The sequence below is a fragment of the Squalius cephalus genome, assembly GCF_949319135.1.
Source record: "Squalius cephalus genome assembly, chromosome: 25".
Classification (NCBI taxonomy): Eukaryota; Metazoa; Chordata; class Actinopteri; order Cypriniformes; family Leuciscidae; genus Squalius; species Squalius cephalus.
The window spans coordinates 20,074,126-20,099,395 of NC_137146.1; the positions used below are offsets into that span (position 1 = coordinate 20,074,126).

The following is a 25,270-nucleotide window of genomic DNA, read 5'->3' on the forward strand; positions in this document are numbered from 1 at the left end:
GATTTCCAGGCTATCCTTCAGATTGAATTGACAGAGATTTGACATGGCGCAAAGAGTCCTTTTTCAATGATGATTCTCCAGATGTAGAAGCCTTTGGCACTTGTAAAACAATCTATTTTCCCTGTAAAGCTTTTATAGCAGTATTGGTGATAGCCAATTGTATTCAAAGGTAAGTCCTCTAATGTTAATGGAATCTGTTCACAAATATCCATCATGCGGTATGGTGAACTGGCTCCTTAACAGAGTCTCATATCTCGGATACTGTGTAGATATGACAGCTTCTCGCTTTCCGAAAGCCTGTGATTATAGTAAAAACTGTTGAAAAATGACTTATGACTTAGTTATGACTACAAAGGTATATCTCAATTATAGTTTCAAATACGTACTGAAATTGTTCCAAAAGAGAAAGCAGTGGGAGATGGCGATCTGCAGGTAACAACCGACGGCCACCAACTGCCAACTGCAAAGCCCCAACATTCCCAAACTTTTTAAGTTAATTTGCTTTGTTTTGTTTACTTCAAAAGTAAAGCTATTTTCAATTTCTTCAGGTTCAGGATAGGTGCAGTAAAAGGTTAAAATAAACCCTATTTCAGGCTGCTATTAGTATAATAAAAATGGTGACAAATTAGCTTTTTTTTTGCTGTTTTTGACCATAGATGGTCAAGATGTTGTAAAATATAACAAATAACAATTTCCCCGGGTCAGAATTGTATGGAAAAATGTGTCCATTTGTCTCTGTGAGTTGTTTACATCAAAAGTTATGGCACTTTATATCACATTAGATTTTTCGGGTTTGGTGCAAAGGTTTAAAAATAAAGCATTTTGGACATTATTTCAGCTTGGTACCCAATTTAATTTTAAAATAGACACCTGAATGATAAAGAAATAACAGTTTGTGAAAAAAAAAATCACCCTATGCGCTTGAAAAAACGAAAATATAGTTGATCCTCTACACATTTTTGGCAATTTTTTGCTATTTTTGTCCAGAAATAGGGTCAATATGTTTTCAAATGTCAAAAATAACCATTCCATTCAATTCCTGGGGTCAAAATTGTATGGGAAAATATGTTAATTTGTCTCTGTATGTTGTTTACTTCAAATGTTATGCCACTTTCTATATAATTTTGGGATTTTTCGGGTTCCGGTCGGGTGCAGCAAAGGGTTAAAAATAAAGCATTTTGGACATTATTTCAGCTTGGTACCCAATTTAATTTTAAAATAGACACTTGAATGATAAAGAAATAACAGTTTGTGGAAAAAAAATCACCCTATGCGCTTGAGAAAATGAAAATATAGTTGATCCTCTACACATTTTTGGCCATTTTTTGCTATTTTTGTCCAGAAATAGGGTCAATATGTTTTCAAATGTCAAAAATAACCATTTCATTCAATTCCTGGGGTCAGAATTGTATGGGAAAATATGTTAATTTGTCTCTGTATGTTGTTTACTTCAAATGTTATGCCACTTTCTATATAATTTTTGGATTTTTCGGGTTCCGGTCGGGTGCAGCAAAGGGTTAAAATGAAGCCTTTGGGACATTATTTCAGCTTGGCACCTGGCAGATTCTGAAAATAGACACTTTAAAGATTTGAAAAAATCAGGTGGCATAAAAAAAGCCGGGGGGTGCGCGTGGACCCCTATTTCCATCTAGACTATCATTCTTGATACCACGTCGCTCGAGAGGGTAGCCATCTTGGATAGATTTTTCAGGTAACGTCAGCTGCACGTCATGACGTCATATCACGTGATCGACAGTACACTTCAAAATAGTGAGTAAACCAGCGGTGTTCACTCAGAAATGCTGAGTCACACAAACATAAAAATACATATTTGTTCATAGACATTAATAGTTTAAAGGTGGATTAACTCAGCAAGAGATTTTAACTGTAGTGACCTCGGTTTTCAATTCAGTGGAGTAGAAAAGCTCAGGTTCCTTCTACCTTTTTAATAAATATCAAGTCACCTTTATTTATACAGCACTTTTTACAATACAGATTGTTTCAAAGTAGCTTTACAGAGATAACAGGAAAATAATGCAAGAAAGTTTGTTTCCAGAAGAAAATAGCTTCACAGTCCAGCTTAAGTCAGTTCAGTGGTGATTCATTTTGTTGTATAAATAAATAAATACATTTAAATGTGTATATATATAGCCACTTTGGAGAAAACCGTGATATCATCGTCCAGCTCAGTTCAGATCTCATATAATAGTGTCAACGCAGGCAGATCAATAATATTGTTGAATATTAAATTAAATGTCCCCAACTAAGCAAGCTAAAAGCCAATTGTGAAAAAGGTGACAAATGTTGTTGTCTGCAATTTGTAAAACTTCACAATAAAATTTGAGATATTCTGAAATGTTTGGTTCATTTTTCTTTATTTGTTCCATTAAATTTATTGCTGGGAAAAAATTAATCACGATTAATCGCATCCAAAATAAAAGTTTGTGTTTGCATAATATATGTGCGTGTACTGTGTATAATTATTTTGTATATATAAATACATAAGAGGCTGTAAATGGTTCGCACTCTGAAAAACTAGACAAAGTCTTTAACAAAAAGAATCAATTTATTTTAATAGAGCAAGAGCAGACGTTTCAGCCATCCAGCTATTCTCAATGCTCATAATGATATATATATATAAATACACACATATGCATGTATATATTTAAGATTTTTTATTTATTTATATATAAATTATTTATATTTATATATAATATAAATTATGTATAAATGTATATACATGCAAATATTTCTTAAATAAATGATGCCTATTCACAAAACTCATAAGAGCAAGTGTTACTAAGCAACTCTTAATATAAGAGTAAGGCACGGTTGACCTTGTTACTATAGAGAATGCCACTTTTTCTGAGCATGCTCCTATGGCTAATTCTATTCAGTTTCCTTCACTCAATTAAACTAACGCATATAGCGATGAATAATAATACAGAACCGCCAAAGATAAGACAAAGAAAGCCAAACAGGAGTAACTGCACTTAAAATACCCTTGCGATACAGGTGATTCCTTTTTAAAAAGTCAGTGTCATTGTAATAATTCACTATATTTATTTGGTTGTGACGCGTATTGACAACAGCAGCCGTGCTACGGATCGTTTCTGATATTCTCTTAGGGATTTAGAAGTCCTCATGAGGACTTAAGCTGTCTTAGATTTAGGATCTACTTTTAGCGTTAAAATAATTTAGCGTTCTAATAAAAGACAAATGTACAAGTCTTAAAAAATTAAGAGCGACACACCCCTAATTATTAAGAGTTGCTCCTAAATTTCCACATTAGGATCAATTTTTAGCCTTAAGATTTTTTTTGTGAATATGTTATGAATATGTGAAAATGTTGTGATGTTGACTGATTCAATTGCGGTTGTTCTTGTGTACTTTTAACTCTGTTAGGGTTCACAGCATGATGGCCAGTGCAGGGACACAGAGAATTTTGCCCCAACAGCACCTGTTCTACTACAGGTGAGATAGTGTGCATTTTTCTGTGTATATCACAATTTTTTTTTATTATTCACATATAGTTGTAGTAAGGTATAGTATTTTATGGTATTTCTAACAAGTGCATTTCTTTAGAAATTGCAGTATTTTCTTCACTGTAATAATGGCATTGATGTTTCCTAGCATTACCCTCTGTATAGAGTGAGTGATGCCATGTGTACAGGTGTAGATGCAGCCCCTCTGGATGAACGGTACCAGCTGTTTCGGGAACGTTATGATGTTATATCTAAGAATGCCTCCAAAAAGGTACAAACAAGATGCTCAGTAAGCACAAACACAAGCAGTGTTGGGAGTGTTACTTCTAAAAGTAATGTGTTACAACAGGGGTTTTCAACCTGTGGGGGGGCGCCAACACCTGTTAAGGGGGGTGCGAGAAACTGTGAATTCAGAGGCTTAAGTGAAACGTGAATGTAAGATAGCAAATCTTTAGTCATCCACTAGAGGGGGCAATCTGATTAGTCCTGCAGCTAATCAGGCGAGGCGACCTTTACATATTAGTTGGCTACAGAGCAGAGGAGCAGAGTTGACGCGATCGAGTTCAAGCTAAATATTAAAACAAAAATGGACCGGTGGCTTAAACGTAATAATACCAGTGATAAAACGGGTGAACCGTCAGGCAAAAAAGAAGAAGAGTGTCCGACTGAACCCGTACAACTTCCGCAAATTGATGTCGAACCCTCCACGTCAACGGGGCTTTCCACGCAGAGAGGATTAATAGCAAAAACCAAAGGCCTGGGTGCATCAAAACGACGAAAGTATGATGAACAGTACATAAAATACGGATTCACGTGCATCACACTTAATCACGAACCACGTCCACAGTGTGTTGTATGTTCTGAGGTGCTTGCAAATGACAGTTTGAAACCTGTGAAACTAATACGTCACTTACAAACCAAACACCCAATGTTAAAAGATAAACCGGTTGACTTTTTTGCCGTAAAGAATCAGGATTAAAAAATCAAAAACAAACTATGACCAGCCAAATCACTGTGGCAGTCAAAGCGCTTACAGCATCATATGAGGTGGCGTATTTAGTTGCCAAGGACAAAAAGCCTCATACGATTGCAGAGAGCCTCATTCGTCCAGCAGCAATGGCCATCTATAGAAATATGTTTGGAGATAAGTTTGCCACAAATGTGACGTTGAACAAATTCCACTATCAGACAACACTATGAGCCGCCGTATTACTGAAATGGCAACCGACATCAAATGTCAACTAATTGAGAGAATACGGGATGGAATTTTTTTTTTCATTGCAATTAGACGAGTCGACATACATCTCAAACTCCTCGCAACTACTTGTATTTGTTCGCTACCGTCATGAGAGAAAATTGCTTGAAGATCTGTTATTTTGCTCAGCAATGGAAAAAACATGCACCGGAAGAGATATTTTTGAAAAACTCAATGGTAAATTGGATGAACTTGGTCTTTGTTGGGACAACTTTGTCGGTGTGTGCACAGACGGAGCGGGAGCCATGTTAGGGAAAAATAAAGGGCTCGCTGCTTTGGTTCGTGAAGTAGCTCCGCATGTGCATTTCACCCACTGTATGATCCACAGGGAGGTCCTTGCAGCAAAAACTCTTCCTGACGAATTGAACGCAGTGCTTAAAACAGCAGCACAAATTGTCAGTTTCATCAAGACTCGCCCCATAAAAACAAGACTGTTTGGCCTATTATGCAAAGAAATGGGGTCAGAATATGAATCGTTACTTTTGCACACGGAGGTACGGTGGCTGTCCAGAGGTAAAGTATTGCAGAGGATATTTGCATTGCGTGACGAACTAAGACTTTTTCTGCTCGATTGTGCATCTTCCTTTGCAAATTTTTTTACTGACCCAAAGTGGCTCACAGATCTTGCATACCTGTCTGACATTTTTGATAGACTCAATACCCTTAATTCGTCTCTTCAGGGCCCGAATTCAAACATACTAACAATGTCCAATAAAATTGTGGGGTTTGTGAGGAAATTGGAGCGATGGAGAGGGCAGGTTGATGGGGGTAATGTAGACATGTTCCCAACCTTGGATGAATTTCTCACAGAAAATGAGCTTAATTGGGATGATACAAAAAAATAAATAACTCTCCATCTACAAACCCTGTCTGCACATTTCAATAAGTATTTTCCTGAGCAGCATAGTTGGAACCAGTACGACTGGGTTTGTAACCCCTTCATCGAAAGCGCAATGAGTCTGTCATCAAATCAGCAGGATGCCCTTCTGGACCTTTCAAGTGACCAAACTTTGAAGACACTGTTTGACTCGAACACACTGCCGGAATTCTGGCTGTCAGTGGAGACCGAGTACGCTGAACTTGCGAGACTTGCAATTGATATACTTTTGCCTTTTGCCTCAACTTGGCTCTGCAAAATACTAACGAGTGGAAAGAGTTACTGACGTGTGGAAAGAGTTACTGACGAGTGGAAAGAGTTTTATTGTGAGATTGTTTTGTATGCTGTAGCAAGGCTACGGTGAATGCGCTGTTGGCACGACTTTTGTTTGTTGATTTGAGTTTTGTAAATAAAACGTGCGAGTCCCAGTCACGCCGACCCTGTCTTCCTTCCAAACACTGAACCTCTTCACAACTTGTATAGCAATGATGTTCGTTTGCATGCACTTTGGGAGGGTGGGGGGTGCGAATGAAATTAGACAGGGGGGGGGGGGGGGGGGCGCATATCCTAAAAGGTTGAAAACCCCTGTGTTACAATATGGTGTTACTCCCCCAAAAAAATAAAATAATAATTTGTTACTTTTTTATGGAAAGTAATGCACTACATTTGCGTTACTTTCTCACCTTAGCTAGCTGTGGCTCTCACTTATCTCTTTTATACCAATATAGTGTTATGCTGAGCTTGCTTGTTGAAGACTATATCAGACTCAAGCCCGTAATTAAATAAGGTTGTCACTCCTGAAACTTTGTAGTATACATAGCTGTTGGTCTTCTTAGCAGCATGAAAAACAAAACTTTTAATGAAATTGTGAATGAAATATATACAGCAAAAAATGCTTGGCTGTCAATTGCAAAAATAGTTATAATCAAAGAAACAGACTACACTGCACAGTGAATATCTTATTTACTGTGTCTACACTTTATTTGTCATAATTAGAACATTTGTGAGTGTGTAAAACTTGGTTAGTGAGCTGGATATGGTGACACGTGAAGCTTTCCAAAATCATGTTTTATCTGATTGTTTGACATCTATACAACTTCTGGGAGTCAGGGTGCACATGTTTATATCAAACCATGTGCAAATGAATGATCGCTTTTGAGGAAGAGCTGCATTTGACAAAGTCTTGAGGATCATGGCATCAACTCTTTCAAAGATATTCAGATGTCGTTGATTTGAGGGACTTGAAGTACACTCTATATCAAGTTCTTGACCAGAATAAGCCAAAAACATTAATATGAATAATGAAAGCAGACAATCTTCTTCAATAACAGCTCTTGTGGTGGTTCAAGCCCCGCCTCATTCTGAGTGGCCACACTCACAATGGCTGTGAGGTACTGCATGAGAAGCTCTACCCTGAGATCAGTGTCCCGTCCTTCAGTTGGAGGAACCGCAACAACCCCAGCTTCATCCTGGTAATTAAAGCATGAGTTTTAATTTTGTTCATCCTCATGTCTCTTCAAAGCTATAGGTTTTATTTTCCATGGAACACAAACAGAGATGACCACATTGCACTGACCACATAATGGTTATGTTGAAGTAAACCCCAGTATGGTAGCAGCCAATAAAAAAAGAATGAATAATTAATCAGTCGTTTCATTTCATCTGTCAGAGCATGACCATATCAAAACCCTTTGACATAGTGCAAACTTAAACCCTGCTGGACCAGATAGATAAGAAAAAAATGCATCAAATCGGGCAATATGGCTCTATATCAGCATTACCTACATTCTCAACAGAGAACTGAATCTCAGGGTGCTTTCACACTTGGTTTGATTGCCTGGTCTGAACCCAAATTCGATTGCTCCCCCTCCCCCTGCTGGAATGTGTTCACACTGTATTATTTGATTCGCAGCCAGTTTACCCCTGTTGCTTGATGGTAAAACAATAAAGGCGAAGCCGTCAAAAAGCTTTGCATTTTTTGCTTTGCTTACAAAGCGTAGATTAGCACATAATGGCACTTCTGTCTATTTGCCGCAAATGTTCTAAAGAATGCGGGAGACCATTTTTGCTGAAGCTGAGCAGAAATTAGGGTAGCACTTTATTTTAAGGTGACGTAGTTACACATTACTACATGTACTTACTATAGTAATAACAGTAAATTATTCGTAATTACAGGTAACAACCCTAAACCAAACCTAAACCCTAACCATAACTCTATAGTAAGTACATGTAGTTAATTAATATTACTTAAGTCAAGTCTGGTCACCTTTATTTATATAGCGCTTTTTACAATACAGATTGTATCAAAGCAGCTTCACAGTGATAACATGAAAATAATACAACAAAGTTTGTTTCTAATAAAATTGCGTCATCGTCCACCTTAATTAAGGCCGATCAATAATATTGTTGAATATTAAATGTGCCCAACTGAACAAGCCAAAAGCCAAGGCAACAGTGGCAAGGAACCAAAACTCCATCAGGTGACAGAATGGAGAAAAAAACCTTGGGAGAACCCAGGCTCAGTCAGGGGCCAGTTCTCCTCTGGCCAACGAGCGAACAGTAAATGATTATGATCCAGGCAGCATTACAGGTCAGAAGTCAGATTGGTCGTGTCGATGAGGCCTTCACAGGGCTGATGAGGCTGGCACTTCAGGGATACGTCATGGATGGGTCCAGGTGCAGGTCCACCATCTGATCTGGATATGGCTGGGATCCAGCTGACTTCAGTAAACAGGGAGGGACTAGTTGACACTTCAGGACTGCGTTGTCATCGGTCCAGGTGAAGGTCCCTCGTCAGATCTGGATACGGCCTGGATCCGGCAGGCTGCGGAAAAACCTCGGGATAAACAAAGACACTAAAATTAGCGTAGATGCCATTCTCCTTATGATGTAACGAGTACATCAGGATTTATGGGAAGTGTTCCCGGTTCTGGCTGACCTAATCTATGCAGCCTAACATTAAATTATAGAAGTCTATAATGTGTTATGTGAATGCTAGGTCAAAGAGATGTGTCTTTTAATCTTGCTTTGAACTGACAGAGTGTGTCTGCTTCCCGGACAATGGTAGGAAGACTGTTCCAAAGTTTTGGTGCTAAATAGGAAAAGGATCTACCGCCAGCAGTTGATTTTGATATTCTAGGTATTATTAACTGGCCGGAATGTTGAGATCGCAATAGACGTGAAGGACTATAATGCGTTGAGAGTTCGCTCAAGTACTGCGGAGCTAAACCATTTAGTGCTTTGTAAGTAATCAGCAATATTTTAAAATGTATACGATGTTTAATAGGGAGCCAATGCGGTGTTGACAGAACCGGGCTAATATGGTCATACTTCCTGGTTCTGGTAAGAACTCGAGCTGATGCGTTTTGAACTAGCTGTAGTTTGCTTATTAAGCATGCAGGGCAACTACCCAGTAGAGCATTACAATAATCTAGCCTTGATGTCATGAACGCATGAACTAATTGTTCCGCATTTGTCAATGAGAGCATATGGCATAATTTAGATATATTTTTAAGATGGAAAAATGCGGTTTTACAGATACTAGACACGTGACTTTCAAATGAAAGATTGGTATCAAAGAGCACACCCAGGTTCCTAACCGACGACGAAGACTTAACAGAGCAGCCATCAAGTGTTAGACAGTATTCTAGGTTATTACGTGAGGAAGTTTTTTGTCCAATAATTCGAATCTCTGTTTTTTCAGAATTAAGTAGTAGGAAATTACTAGTCATCCAATTTTTTTATATCAGCTATGCATTACGTTAATTTTGTGAATTGGTAAGTTTCGTTAGGTTTAGAAGAAATATAGAGCTGAGTATCGTCAGCATAACAGTGAAAGCTAATTCCATGTTTCCTAATGATATCTCCTAATGGTAGCATGTACAGAGTGAACAGCAGTGGTCCTAGTACTGAGCCTTGTGGTACGCCATACTGAGCTTGTGATCGATGAGACATCTCTTCATTTACTGCTACAAACTGATAACGGTCAGATAAGTGTGATTTAAACCATGCTAGTGCAATTCCACTAATGCCAACATAGTTTTCTAGTCTATTTAAAATAATGTTGTGGTCAGTGGTGTCAAATGCAGCACTAAGATCGAGTAACACTAATAGAGAGACACAACCACGATCGGATGATAAGAGCAAATCATTTGTGACTCTAACGAGAGCAGTCTCAGTACTATGGTACGGTCTAAATCCGGACTGAAAATCCTCACAGATATAATTTCTTTCAAGAAAGGAACACAGTTGTGAGGATACTGCTTTTTCTAACATCTTTGACAGAAAAGGCAGATTCGAGATCAGCCTGTAATTGACTAATTCTGTAGGATCAAGTTGCGTTTTTTTAACAAGCGGTTTAATCATAGCCAGCTTAAAGGTTTTTGGTACGTATCCTAGAGACAAAGATGAATTAATGATAGTAAGAAGATGATCTATGACCTCTGCAAGCATATCTTTCAGTAGCTTAGTCGGAATAGGGTCTAACGTACATGTTGTCGATTTAGATGAATTAACGAGTTTGCAAAATTCTTCCTCTCCCATAGCAATAAATGAATCAAATTTTTCCTCCGGCAGACTAAAATGCACTGCCTGATGCGATACTGTAGTAGACGGTTGCATAATTATAATTTTGTCCCTGATATTATCAATCTTATAAGTGAAGAAGTTCATAAAGTCATCCGAAATACCTCTAGTTTTGTTTTCTTCCAGTTGCGCTCCATTTTTCTGGCTGCTCTCTTAAGGGCCCGAGTGTGCTCGTTGTACCACGGCGTTGGACTATTTTCTTTAATCTTCTTTAAGCGCAACGGAGCAAGTGTGTCTAAAGTGCTGGAAAAGAGAGAGTTAAAAGTTTCTGTTGCAATATCTAGTTCTTCTAAGCTATCTGGGATGCTGAGATGATGAAACTGATTAGGAAGATTATTGATAAAGCAATCTTTAGTGGCAGAAGTGATAGGTCTAACATATTTATAACAGGGAGTCGGCTTTGCAGCCTTGGCTAAATGTAATTTACACAAGACTAGGTAATGATCTGAGATGTCATCGCTCTGCTGCAGAATTTCAACGGCATCAACATCTATTCCATGTGATAATATTAGGTCTAGAGTATGATTATGAGAATGAGTAGGTCCTGACACGTGTTGTCTAACTCCAATTGAGTTTACAATGTCTTTAAATGGCAATCCCAATGCATCTTTTTCATTATCGATGTGTATATTAAAATCACCAACAATTAGTACTTTATCTCAGTCAATATTAATTCTGATAGAAAGTCCGCAAATTCTTTGATAAAGTCTGTATGGTGCCCTGGTGGTGTCACGAACCGCACAAGGATGAAAGCAGACGGGATCCAAAATGCAGCAAGATGAGTTTTAATAGGGTAATCCAAAAACGAAGTCAAGACAGGCAGGGTTCAATATCCAGGAAATCAATACAAAACAATAAACAGGCAAGGCAGGAAAACACAAGAACAGAAGCGGCGTGACATACAACATTGATCCACAAAGAACACAAGACAAACAGGGCATTAAATACATGCATGACGAGGGGAAAACGAGAGACAGCTGGTGATTACAATTACTAACACCTGGGTGTGATACACAGACAGGAATTGTGGGAGATGAAGTTCATGTGCATGACACCGTGGGGAAAAGGAGGACATCTAGTGGATACACGTGGAACACAACCAGACACTGTGACAGGTGGCCTGTATACAGTAGCCAGCACAAATCTCAAACGTGATTTATCGTTTACACTATATATTTTAACACTTCAAAAGAAGTATATTTAAAACTTGATTTCTTAGTGGTTTTGAAAATATTACTATAAATTACAGCAACACCTCCCCCTTTGCGTTTCAGACGAGGTTCATGCTTATAACAGTAATCTTGTGGGGTGGACTCATTTAAAGTAATGTAATCGTTTGGATTTAGCCAGGTTTCTGTCAAACACAGCATATCTAGGTTATTATCTGAAATCATATCATTAACAATTAGTGCTTTTGGAGTAAGCGATCGAATATTCAGCAACCCAAGCTTTAGCATTTGCTCATCTGTATTATAGCTGTTTTTTATTTGTTGAACAACAATTAAATTTTTAACCTTAGATGGGTTTGGACGTTTTTCGGATTTCCAAATTCGGGGAACAGACACAGTCTCTATATGATGATATCTAGGTGAAAGAGGCTCTATGTGATGGGATTTATCTGACCTTGGTGACGCGAGGCCGCTAGCAGACGGTCGGTTTAGCCAGTCTGTCTGCTTCCTGACCTGAGCCCCAGATTGTCATGTTTTATCTCTAAGACTATGTGCCATATTACTAGAGAGAATAGCAGCACCATCCCAGGAGGGATGAATACCATCTCTTTTCAACAGGTCAGGTCTGCCCCAAAAACTTTTCCAATTGTCTATGAATTCTATATTATTAAGCGGACACCACTTAGACAGCCAGCGATTCAGTGAACACAATTTACTAACTATCTCATCACTCCTGCGAACAGGACATCGTACTTGCGAGTTCACACACCTCTTTAATATTAATTTTGGTGATCTCCGACTGGCGAAGTCGAACATCATTAGTGCCGACGTGAATAATAATCTTAGAGAATTTACGATTAGCATTAGCCAGCACTTTTAAATTTGCTTTGATGTCAGGCGCTCTGGCTCCGGGTAAACGTGGCTGGTGTCTCTATTTTCACGTTCCGTGTAATAGAATCGCCAATAACTAGGGCACATTCAACAGAATTCTCAGTGGGTGTTTCACTGAGCGGGGCAAATCGATTTGTTATGGTAATCGGAACGGAAGAGTGGTTTTTTGATCCTCGACTAGAGCGATCCCTCACTGTCACCCATTTGCTTTGCTGCGCAGGCACTAACTCAGCCGGAACCGAATCATGTAAAGAGTTCACTATGCTAGGCGCATCCAAAGCAGTATCTAAAACTCTAGCACTCTTACTATCCTCAATTAAAGTTTGGATGCGTGTCTCTAGTTCTGAAATCTTCTCTGTCAGCCTATCTGTCTCCTTGCATTTATCACATATACATTCTATATTGCCGACAGAGAAGGCTATGCTAAACATGTGACATGAAGTGCAGGTGACAATAACAGGACAAGACATTACTCACCGTGTTTGTTGACTGATTCTTACTCACCTGAGCTTTTTATGAACTCAAAGGCGTGAGAGAAAAATAAATAAAAAATAGCTGAGCGCACGGGTGGCACGTTAACAGGCTAGCTAGCGAATTACTAGCGTGTTGTGCTAGTAGTAACGGAAGCTAGCGATGTCAGGTTAATCTGAGATGTTGGGTAAGCTGTTTTTAGTAGTATAAACAACTAGAAATTGTAGTAAATGATGGTTCAAAACAAAGAAATACGAGGCTAAGACGGAGCTTACAGCACCGAAGCAAACAAACTCACAGCAGGCAGCGAAGCAGACAGGAGCAATCGATCAACTTGATCGTTAAGACATCTCTTCATTTACTGCTACAAACTGATAACGGTCAGATAAGTATGATTTAAACCATGCTAATGCAATTCCACTAATGACAACACAATTTTCGAGTCTATTTAAAAGAATATTGTGGTCGATAGTGTCAAATGCAGCACTAAGATCGAGTAACACTAATAGAGAGATACAACCACGATCGGATGATAAAAGCAAATCATTTGTGACTCTAATGAGAGCAGTCTCGGTACTATGGTACGGTCTAAATCTGGACTGAAAATCCTCGCAGATATCATTTCTTTCTAGAAAGGAACACAGTTGTGAGGATACCGCCTTTTCTAGTATCTTTGACAGAAAAGGCAGATTCGAGATCGGCCTGTAATTGACTAATTCTGTAGGATCAAGTTGCGTTTTTTTAACAAGCGGTTTAATTACAGCCAGCTTAAAGGTTTTTGGTACGTATCCTAGAGACAAAGACTAATTATTGATATTAAGAAGAGGATCTGACCTCTGGTAGCATCTCTTTCAGTAGCTTAGTCTGTATAGGGTCTAACATACATGTTGTCGATTTAGATGATTTAATAGTTTAGCGAATTCTTCCTCTCCTATAGCAATAAATGAATGGAATTTTTCTTCAAGGAGACTACAATGCACTGCCTGATGCGATACTGTAGTAGACGGTTGCATAGTTATAATTTTCTCCCTGATATTATCAATCTTATAAGTGAAGACGTTCATAAAGTCATTACTGCTGTGCTGCTTGGAAACTTCTGGGCTTGAAGCTTTATTTTTAGTTAGTTTAGCCACTGTTTCAAATAAATACCTAGGATTATGTTTCTTTTCTTCTAATAGGTTTGAAAAATCTGTAAGTAATCGAGCTGTCCTTCCATGAAATCCGAAATACCTCTAGTTTTGTTTTCTTCCAGTTGCGCTCCATTTTTCTGGCTTCTCTCTTAAGGGCCTGAGTGTGCTCGTTGTACCACGGTGTTGGACTATTTTCTTTAATCTTCAAGCGCAATGGAGCAACTGTGTCTAAAGTGCTGGAAAAGAGAGAGTTAAAAGTTTATGTTGCAATATCTAGTTCTTCTTAGCTATCTGGGATGCTGAGATGATGAAACTGATTAGGAAGGTTATTGATAAAGCAATCTTTAGTGGCAGAAATTATAGGTCTAACATATTTATAACACGGAGTCGGCTTTGCAGCCTTGGCTAAATGTAATTTACATGAGACTAGACAATGATCTGAGATGTCATTGCTCTGCTGCAGAATTTCAACTGCATCAACATTTATTCCATGTGATAATATTAGATCTAGCGTATGATTACGACAATGACTAGGTCCTGACATGTGTTGTTTAACTCCAATTGAGTTTACAATGTCTTTAAATGCCAATCCCAATGCATCTTTTTCATTATCTATGTGTATATTAAAATCACCAACAATTAGTACTTTATCAGTCAATATTAATTCTGATATAAAGTCTTTATGGTGCCCTGGTGGCCTGTATACAGTAGCCAGCACAAATCTCAAACGTGATTTATCGTCCCCACAGACATCAACCCAAAGAAGCAGCAGTGAAGGCCAGAAGAAGAAGAGCAGGGTCACTGTGAATTTGTCTCAAATAAAGCCTGAGAAAGGCCCCACCTCTCCGGGTTTGCTTGACCAATGAGAAGGGTGGAATTTACAAGCGGGAAAATTCCTCTGTGGTTGATTTATGAATTTTTGTTTTAAGCGTGCTCATTTGCATGTGCAGCTGGATTGGTTTCTGATGAAGAAACTAAGAGAATTCTTGTAATCCTAATATGTTGCGCAGCTATCGGCATATCACGTACACAATCATTTCGATCTTCAAAGTACTAATTTATAGAGACCAAACATGGTATAGGTGAGGTTACATTGACCATTGGTTCTATCATAAAATACACAGTATCAAGACAATAATAGAATTAAAAGCACTACACAAGACAGTAAATCATTCACACAATTTTCTGAGATGCATGTTCATTTATAGATCAGATTAATGCAGCAAAGTCTGTTTTAAAATCTGTTTCTGCCTTCCCTATTGTCTCTGTCTCGACCACGTGACCATATTTATAACAGCAATAAAACCAACTTATCTGATCGTGGTCATGGTAACTAAGACCTTCTTGCCCTTGTTGGGGGGATGGGACCACAGATCCCAGAGTCAGTTTTAAATATTATTTGTTAAACTATAACAAATACTTGTGTCTGATTTGTCTCAGTGGTTACACTAGTTAAATGTGTACATGTTTATGTAAAATAACACTCTAACTAATGTAAGAATGAATCACTTACTCATCAGAAATTATATTGTCCGCTGAATCAAGGCCGCGCATCAGATCGTGTTCTTCTGAGATAAAATCAAGGCTAATTCCTTTTTTCAAGCTCGCACAAAATGTAACCTGACGAAGCTTGATGCTTTGTTTATCGAGGTGATGGGGGGCATTTACAGGTCCGCGTGGCTCACATGGATGATTACAGTATGAACAGCCTGTGCTGTGCGGGGGTGTAGTCACACGCAGACTATTCATACTACATACATACAATCTATCCCGTCTGAGCTCTGTAATGTAGTCACATTACAGAGCTCAGACGGGAAAGATTGTACCTCTCGTTGGTTTCATACGGATTACACAAACTGAGAATATTTGTTTTCGATTTGACTTCATTTAAATGTAGACATTTCAAGCTTTCTATAGACATGTTTTTTATGTCTGTGTGAGTTTGGTTCATTTTTGTGACACATTTCAGAAAGAAGTTCATTGAGAATGGGACAGAAGAAAGCGCTCCCTGTTTGTTTTCTTTATTTTACAAAAGCACAACATCTTTTTGTTATTGTGAGTGCAGACAAATAAAAGTAGATATTACTCTTATCTGTAAGACCAAAAATGACCCTTTACATTTTCGAATGATGCGTTACTCAAATGATTTATCTCTGCTGGTATCATTAAAAAAGGCAAGTGATTGCACCTTTGCTGACCCGAAAGAGTTAATGGGTGCTCCTAAAAAAAAAAAAAAAGAGAGGCTGTTTAGGAAAGGCCAGTAAGCAGAGGAAGTTAACCTGCGGGCCATCCATCTTTGCTATTAGCACATTATTGCTTAAAAAAAAAGCCATAGCAGTACTTGGAGTACTTTTATTCAGACAAGGTTGATCTGTTCTCCCCCTGTGACAATAGGATACCTTCCTTGGAGGTAGAGTCTGGGTAAAATGCATTACTGGGCACACTGTGTTTCCCTGCTTTCCTTCTCCCTCTTTAGAGTAGGAGTAAAGATGTAGGCTCCCCTTGGAGGAGTGGCAACATTGAAGGTTGTAGGATGAAAGTCTAATTATTGAGAATTTAGCGCCTTGCATGCTCCCTTTATTTTGGTATGTCTCATGTTAAGGTACCCCTAAGGGTTTAGTAAGGGAAACTAAAGTATGACAGATCTTTGTATCCCCTATTTAGTTTTTCTCCTCATCAAAGGTGATTGAATTTTGAAGCTAGGTCTTGCTACCTTTTTGTTGGTGCTGCGTCAAAGAATTCGACACCCATTGATCAATGTCAAAGAACCTGACTGGCAGAGGTAGTTTGAGACTAAAATAGTATCCCTCCTTGTTATTTGTACTCTATAAATTATATGAGTGAATAGAGTCTTTATGGATCCTGGAGAAGTATCTTTGCGAGCAGGGCATGAACACACTTCCCTAATTGCTCTAGGGTATTTAAGTAGAGATGAAGCTTCCCTGCAGTTTCAAAATCTTGGCAATTATACTGTACCGTTCTCATATTTGCATCCCTCCTTATGAGGTTAAGAGCTGCATTCTCCCCCTGGAGGTAGTGGTATTAGCAAAGATCACAGTTGATATTTTCCCTTTGGTTGGTTCTCCATTAGGGCTTTTGTCAAGGTAAAAGAAGCTGACATAGCTTAACCATTTTTTCCCCTAAAGCTCTGCTCTTGGGGCCTTATAAGGCAATGCCTGTCCCGCAAGGGTGGGGGGAAGGTTGTAAAGGCTGGGACTTCCCTTGCTATAGATCATAGAAGCTTGGGTATCTTCTAATATTGGAAGATTTTGGCCTAGGGACTGGTGCCATTATACAGTCTATTTAAGTCATCTGGATGCACTCTGAACTATTTGCAATTATTAAATAATCCGTAGAGTCAAATTATGCTATGCCCACTATGTTTGTGCATATTGTTCAGCTTTGTTAGGCTGACATTCCCGCAGTTTGGATTAGTGGGTATTGGTTCCCCATAGTGGTGCTGCGTCTCATTTCCCTTCTCAGGTAACCAGGGTTACATACGTAACCTAGACATTCCCTTTGTAGTGGAACTTCGCTGCAGAGTCTCGTTGCCATGCCTTAGGCTTTCCTGCATGTTCTGTAATACATGTCATCAACAAAAGAGTTGATGACATGTATTACAGGTAGGGCTGTATTCTCCCAGTCGATTAGTCGATTATTTGGTCGATACGTTCTGGCTCGACCAAAATTCTGATTGGTCGATTTTTTGCCGCGTTCATTTAATTAGTTTTGTTTTTATTAAAGTGGATGTGCCTTTTGTGTTTAAGAGTAAAAGCTTTAAGTTAATAGTATATTCGTGTCTCAGCCGCGAAGCTGAGCTCACTATGTTCAGCCCATAGACTGTAAAAAATAGGTTCAGCCTCAGTCTGTGCGAGCTGCACAGAGCGGCTGAAATTATAGTGTCTGTCAGTTATTATAATACATATGACAGAAACAATTGTCTAAATTATGTTACATATTCCTCAAAAGTTCTTGTCATGATATCACTAGTTGACAACATAGTACTATTTTCGGAAATCATAGGCTATGATATTGCGCAGGTGCACGTGATGCAACGCTGTCAGAGCCGACAGCCGACAGACTCGTGTGTCAGACTCATTTCAGTGCAAATTAATTACGTCAAAAACGATTTAATACTGCAAATAGCCTACTAGTTTTTTATGTTTATTTATAATTCATTTAGGCGGACAACAAGGCTACCAAGTACTGCGCACAGTGCACAGCTAATTAATTTAACGTTTTTTTTATTTATTTTCTTTGGTTGAGTACAGCCCTAATTACAGGTGCCCTTTTGTACCTACGGGCACTCAGCTTGAGATGTCATGGACTGTCGTCAGCCAACAAATTTGCTTCAGACACCGTCACGCCGATGGCATTCCCCATAGCGTCAATATCGGACACCATGGTTGCATACGTAATAAAATTCCATATAAAACCATAATTTACAGACAGAGCATTATGGAATCATTTACTTAAGATTTGTGATGTGAATCCATGTATCATTCGTTCAGTAGTTTTATTCATTTTATTCTATTAAAAACCTGTTAACCTTCACCAGTGTGCGGACGCACTGAAGCGTTTTTTTTTTTTTTTTTAGTTCAAAGTTACCATCAGATTTAATGTTATACCCTGACAAACTATACATCATTAAAAAGATATAAGACTCAAGTTTCAGTACTTGACCACTATTGTATTCTGAGAAACTTATAGTGACAGTTATTTCTTAATTTGTGTCAGGAGTTATGAAATGAATAAATGAGTCGATACCTTTAATATGAATTATGAGCGTCAGCCGCTTTCATTCAGAAAAAAAAACTCCTGTGCTGTCGTCATGACAGCGCTTGACAAAACAACGTCCCTCAGGGCTTTTAGCTCAAAAATGTGAAGATTTGGAGAAATATTGATAGATTCTCATAGGTTTACATCAGATTTCTATAGACATGAATAATATTTATTGAATTTATACCCAAATGCCTCGATGTAATAATTATGAGCGCTGGATACTGATGTAGTGTGTTTTCAATCCATACCAGCAGCCTGAGGGCGCTTATGTGCACAGTATAGTCCATATATGGAACACATGAAGAAGAGCCATAATCATGTGACATTCCAGGACATCACTGATACACACACAGCTAACAGAGATCGCTGTAATATGCAGATAAAGATGTTTTGAAGACAATAAACATGATTGCAATGATATTTGAGTTACCTGTGTTCTTCGAGCCATGTCAGGTATTTTCATAATAATAGATTATATTTATAATGTAATGCAAATCGATATAGAGTAGACTTTATCATCGTGCAGAATACTATAAAATAATATATTTTCTTTCTGATTTTTTTATCTGAAGCCAAATTAGATAACAGAAGATTATTTAAAACACTCGACTTGCGTTATAAAGTAAGTTTGGAGAACAAAAATGGTTTTAATCTCATAAATTGTTGTGTATTGATGGTGTGCTAAGCTAACATGTTAGCTCGCCCCAGGTGCACCTGCCACCTAGCAGTTATTCTTTTATGATTTTTTCTAAATAGGAATGCTTACTGAAATGTTTCTTTATTCCAGAAGGGCATTTGATACAGTTTCAAATGTGAAGTGAGAACTTTGATAAAAGAAATTAGGGATTGAAACTCTATGAATAGCCTGTGAATAGCCAGTCGTTAGTAACTATAATGCAGACAAAAGAAATGCATATTTAGAGCCATAACCAGGCTGGAGAGGTGTGAATGTGTGCATGGGGAGACTGAGACTGAATGGGGCTCGTTTGCACCACAAAACAATAGAGACAAAAGACTGAATGGATGGTTAGATGATGACTAAACATCAGGAGCATTTTAGAGTCTAATCAAAATAAAGTCATATGACATGATCTTGAAAAACATTTAACTAAATACAGAGTTTTAGACTTATCATCTTCAGATTTTAAATATAACATGGTCAGACATATGGCTTTAGCTGCAGTGCATTTCTAGATTGATACAGTGCCAACTTCAATTTTATTTTCATGAAGATGTTTCATAAAAATAAATTTCTAATAACTTTACAAAACTTTGAAGCTATTTATAACTATTTTTTTCATCATGACAATAATTAATTCTACATTTACAATAAACTGCCAGGTGTCAGCTTTCAAATGAGATCATACTTGTGTTTTTAGTACCAAGGGTTCATGAACTGTATCTGTTTCAGTTTGGGTATGTCATTTCTGGGGATATTTCAAAAGTGCTTAACAGGTTAAATAGTTTTATTTTAATGTAGTATCATTCGTTTTTAGAAAAGTAGAAAAATGTGAAAACGGCTCCTTGTTAGTCCAACCGAAAAAAAAACGAAAAACAAGAATTCAGCTCGATTTTTTGTTTTTTTATTATGGGGTAGAAAAAATAATAAACAGTTTGAATATTCGATCTCTGCACATGGGTGGAAATGAAATGCACATGGGTGGAAATAGGGCTGGGCGATATGGCAAAAAAAAAAAATTCAGTCGATATCGATAATTATCACGATAAATGTCAAATCTTTATTTCTTTCAAGTTTAAAGGCAGATTTTTGCTCCTAAGTGAAAGTTGTATAAACCAGAGCATTAATTGTGGTTTTAAACTACTCTTTATTGTCAGAACATATCATGACAAACACTTGCCAAACAGGTGAACATTTCACAAATCTGAGGTAGAACATTCAAACATTTGTCATTTTTCCTTAACAAAATAAATATCTTAATAGAAAAAATAATTTCCTAGTTTATGCATGTGCTTGTTTGTGTTGCCTGACTTTGATGGCACGTATCTTCAGCACAGTTTGCATTGCAGGCTGCAATATTAATATTACATGTTTTGCCTCAAAACGCATATTTGACAGTGAGTTGACAGTAGTATTAGCTTGAGTTAGGATGCAGATTTACTATGTTAAATTTATGTTCATTAACAAAAACAGAAACATCTGTTAAAAAAATGTAACAACCTCATTTTTATTTGGTAAAATGTAATTCTGACTGTTTGAGTTTTATTAAAATTAACCATTGGTCATCCAGTATCATGCATTTAGATCATGATAACCACAGATAAAACCAGGCATATATAGAACCTCACTATCATGGCAAAATGTAACTTTATGTTTTCTATGGTATTTGTATGAAAAACAGTAGCCTAAATACTGTAATTATATTCCATTAGTCCTTTAATACATTAAAAATATAATACAATTCAATCAATATGTATATCCCACATTTCATGGTGCAGTTAATATTACTAGGCTAACGTTTCAGTAAATCCATGGTAAATGATGGGAATTTGTAGACGGAAAAGCCTTCTGGCTGTATCGTTGCGTGCAGTGTTTCTCCTGTTTGTCAGCGCTGTTTCATCTGCCTTTAAACTGGTTTAAATCACTGAGACATTTGTGTTCTTTGCTGAATTCAAGCGCTTCTCACTGGATCTTGTGACCGAGACCGGTCAGAATAAAAGCATCTGCTCTAGTGAGCTCGCGCTGCCATTTGGACTTTGAGCCGAGCGGTTCAAATGAGTTTCGTTCCGCTTTTGGCGCATAAACATTATCGAACATTTATGGAACTCTTGATATCGTTTTATCGAGAGAAATTATATCACGATAATTATTGTTATCATTTTATCGCCCAGCCCTAGGTGGAAATGAAATGCCCCTGTCCTGATTGGTCAGCCAAAGATCAAACCATTCCATCATCAGTTGTTCAGAAGCAGAATTGCTGTAAGGATTCTTAATGCGGTTATTGCAACTACAACTCATCTTTTTCTCATCAAACAACCAGACCAATGAACCCTTCCGGGGCAGAGCTTAGACAGGGCTTTCCTCTGTGTAGACATAAATTCACCTATGGCTAACTACATGTGTCAGAGGAATAGGCTAAGCTATTATAGGTGATTATTTCAGGAATATGAATGTACCTTGCATCCTCTCTCGTATATTGCCCATTAGTCTACTTTTTTGGCCTGTTTTGTTTAGCTGATCAACTCTCAAAATCTGTGTGGGAAAGCTGCAGGACGCACTGGACAGCGTGGAGAGAATGCACAATGATTCTGTGACTTTGCTTTGGAAGTTTAGTTGGCAGAGAAAATAAAACACTGTTTTGTTTGACATTAGGTAATATTCAATAATAATGAAATAAACTCAGCAAAAATAAAGTTATGGAACAAAGTCTGCACTTGACTGTAGGCACATTTATCTGCTTAAGAGTTTATTTAACCCATCGCAACTTATTTGAACTGTGTGAAATAGGATAACTACTCACCTTGATGTTGTTCTAAAGGCTTATCTGCTTTTTTCAAAGAAATAATTGTCCTGCACGTGCTTTCCCATTTGTGACTTTCACTTTTTTTAAGCGGATTTTAATCTGTCATAATATAATTCTATGCAACTCGTGCCGTATATTCCAAGAGTTCTGAAGGTATATTGTAGGGTTTGGTGGGTAGCAAAACGAAATGGCAAGTTATTACATTAATGAAAATCTTGCACTGCAGCAAGGTTATTTTCGTAAACGAAAACTGAAACTAAGACTAAAACTATTGGTCAAAAAACATTTTCGTAAACTGAAATAAAATTCAAAATTCATAATAAATGATAAACAAACTAAACTAAGCTAACAACAGTTACTGAAAAACTAACTGAAATAAAATACTAATTAGCAAAGATAAATAATCGTTTTCGTAATTAATAAGCTCTTTACTTTGGCGGAAAATCGGACCTGTGGCTGTTTAACCCTCTGGGGTCTGAGGGGTTTTCTGGGCCCTGGAGGTGTTCTGACATGCTCTGACATTTGTGCTTTTTTCAGTTATTTATAAACATGTTCATGGCAAAGGTGTAAATTCACTCTATATAGCACAAACAGGGCTACCATAATATATGCGAGCAACATGCATGTATATGTTTGAATTTTTAAGAGAATAATGTTTATGCGTGGTTATTGAAAAAAATAAAAATGAAAGTTGCTGAAATAAGACCACAGAACACATACTAAATATGTGTCAACAAGACTTTTGACTAATGAATGTTGTCGCTTCGAGTTCTGGCTTCAAAATGATGTGAAAATCATCCTGCCTAATTGTTCACACACAATTTAAATCAATGTATTGTTTTATAAGACAGGTTTTGCTTGGAAAGCCAATATGCGAGGGGGGCGTGAACGAGGAGTGGTTTACACCTGAGAATACAATGTCCCACCCAGTATGCGTAATGACTCTGCATAATGAGCCATTCATTCAGGTGTGACACTTCAGCCACAATAATGAATGCAAGGACAAAAGATATATTTAGAAGAAGACTTATATTGACCATTTAAGATTTTGCTTACATCTATCTTGTAAATATGTTTTGCTATTTTATTAAAAAGGTTACAATTACAACAATAATTACAATTTCAACAATATTTCAAGTGTACTCTTTCTTTGTAAAAAAAAAAAAAAGATTATAGGCCTACATTTTATCATATGTATTCATTAGTTTGAATATAGCCAACATTGGAACAGCTAACATCTTAGTTGATGACTTTATTTTTGACAAAAATAGTATGTTATATATATATATATATATATAGGCCTATATATATATATATATATATATACACATGTACATATATATATATATATATATATATATATATACACATGTACATTCAGTCGATTTTTACTCATCTCAGTATAGCAATACAGTTTGCTAAAACATCATCATTCATTCACACACAGAAACGCGTTTAAAATTTAAACTGTCTTTTTGCGAGTTGTGGTAAACAGTGCGCATCTCTGCGGCTGCCGTTCATTCATTCACACAGAAACGCGATTCACTTGAGAAGGAAAAAAAACTTACTACAGTGTTCCTCAGCTCAGTCGGATCCTTGCTCCTCGAAATACCCGCACTTCTGAGGTACATTTTCCATTATTATTATTCCTCACAGCGCTGCGAGACGGTGTAAATAAGTAGGCTACAATGATCTGATTAAACTTGTGTTTTCTCGAGCTGATATGGAGGCGTTCACAAGTTTGCAGGATTGCCTCAGTCATTTGCGTTTGAATAGCGCGCGCTCTCCGTGGGCGGAGTCACATTAAAAATAATTAGATGAGATGAGAACGACTGACATCTTGCTCTTTTCTTACAGATTACATGAACTAAGAATATTTGTTTTTTATATAAAGTACTTCATTTAAAAGAAGAGAATTCAAGCTTCATGCCTGTGTGTCTGTATGTCTGTTTGACTGAGTATTCGCTGAGTTATTGTTCATTTTCGGACGCGTTTCAGAATGGACTACACTGACAGAGAGAAGGCAGAACTCGCTTCGTGTTTATTTTTCTTTATTTGGCAAAAAGCACAACACTTTGTTTTTATTGTGAGTATACACCAAAATAATACACATTTAACAGAATCGATTGATGTATGAAACTCCTATGGAAAATCAAAGTCAACAGAGTATTTATGAGTCTCTTTTACACTGATAAAAAAAAGCGAGCTGGTATCGCCGGCGATACCGCCGACCCCAGGGGGTTAAAGGTGCTCTAAGGCCGTGTGTCCACTAAAGCGTTTTTAGCCAGCTGAAAACGCTAGGCGCTCTGCTGAAAACGTCTAGCTGTGGGTCCTTGAGAGCGTTTTGGCAGAGACACTTTGCTTGTTATGATACGGAATATCCGCGAAAGTGTTACTAGTAGTATCTCATTTCACACATATTTTGTTTCTGTGTTGATTCTATATTAAAATGTTGATACAATGAAATGTATTTTCTCTGGCTCTTGTTTTAAATTATTTTGTTCTGTTATTATGCTTGTTGTTGTCTTGTCATCTGTTGACGTTGTACTAGCAGAATGTGGCGGTTGGTCATTGTGGTATTAGTCCCACCCCTCCTCCACTGTGATTGGACGGTTGGGTAAAAAGTGACAGTGATGAGCGCTGCGTTTTACCCATAGTTGAACATTCTTCAACTCTCGGTGACCTGTAAAAAACGCCGAATGCTCAGTGCTTCAGCATGAAAAAAACGCTCAGCGCCTCGTTACGCTCATGGCATTTAAAAAAAATGGCGCTCCCATTGAAAACATTTGAAAAAAATATGCCAGCCGAGGGAAAAACGCTTTGGTGGACACGCCGCCTAAGCGATGCCATGCGTTTTTTAGGTCGACTGCTAATAATACTATTTTTCACGTGGAGACATTTCCCGCGATGGAATACCAGGGCATGACACACACACACACACACACACACACACACACACACACACACACACACACACACACACACCAGTGGCGGCTGGTGATAATTATTTTTTTTGGGGGGGGGCGCTTTTTGTGTGTGTGTGGAGTGTGGTGGTGGTGGGGGGGGGGGGTATTTAACCCTCTGATTATCTTCATTTGGGACGACTTTGGGGTCCCCAGACATTAACATTTAATTTTGTAACAG

The 25,270-nt window shown here is 37.8% G+C and overlaps 1 protein-coding gene across 6 annotated transcripts in view; it reads left to right on the forward strand.

The window, feature by feature from the left end:
- Positions 1–25,270, forward strand: part of mppe1 (metallophosphoesterase 1) — a 198,998-nt gene that overhangs the window by 93,728 nt on the left and 80,000 nt on the right. For 4 of the 6 annotated variants that reach the window (XM_079863701.1, XM_079863700.1, XM_079863699.1 and 1 more), the window contains exons 6-8: positions 3,406–3,474; positions 3,634–3,756; positions 6,949–7,089. In XM_079863701.1, coding sequence (XP_079719827.1) covers positions 3,406–3,474; positions 3,634–3,756; positions 6,949–7,089 — 333 coding nt within the window. Of the gene's footprint in view, positions 1–3,405; positions 3,475–3,633; positions 3,757–6,948; positions 7,090–14,611; positions 16,085–25,270 lie in introns of those variants that run through there. The other 2 variants (XR_013820224.1, XM_079863698.1) reach the window with 2 other exon arrangements.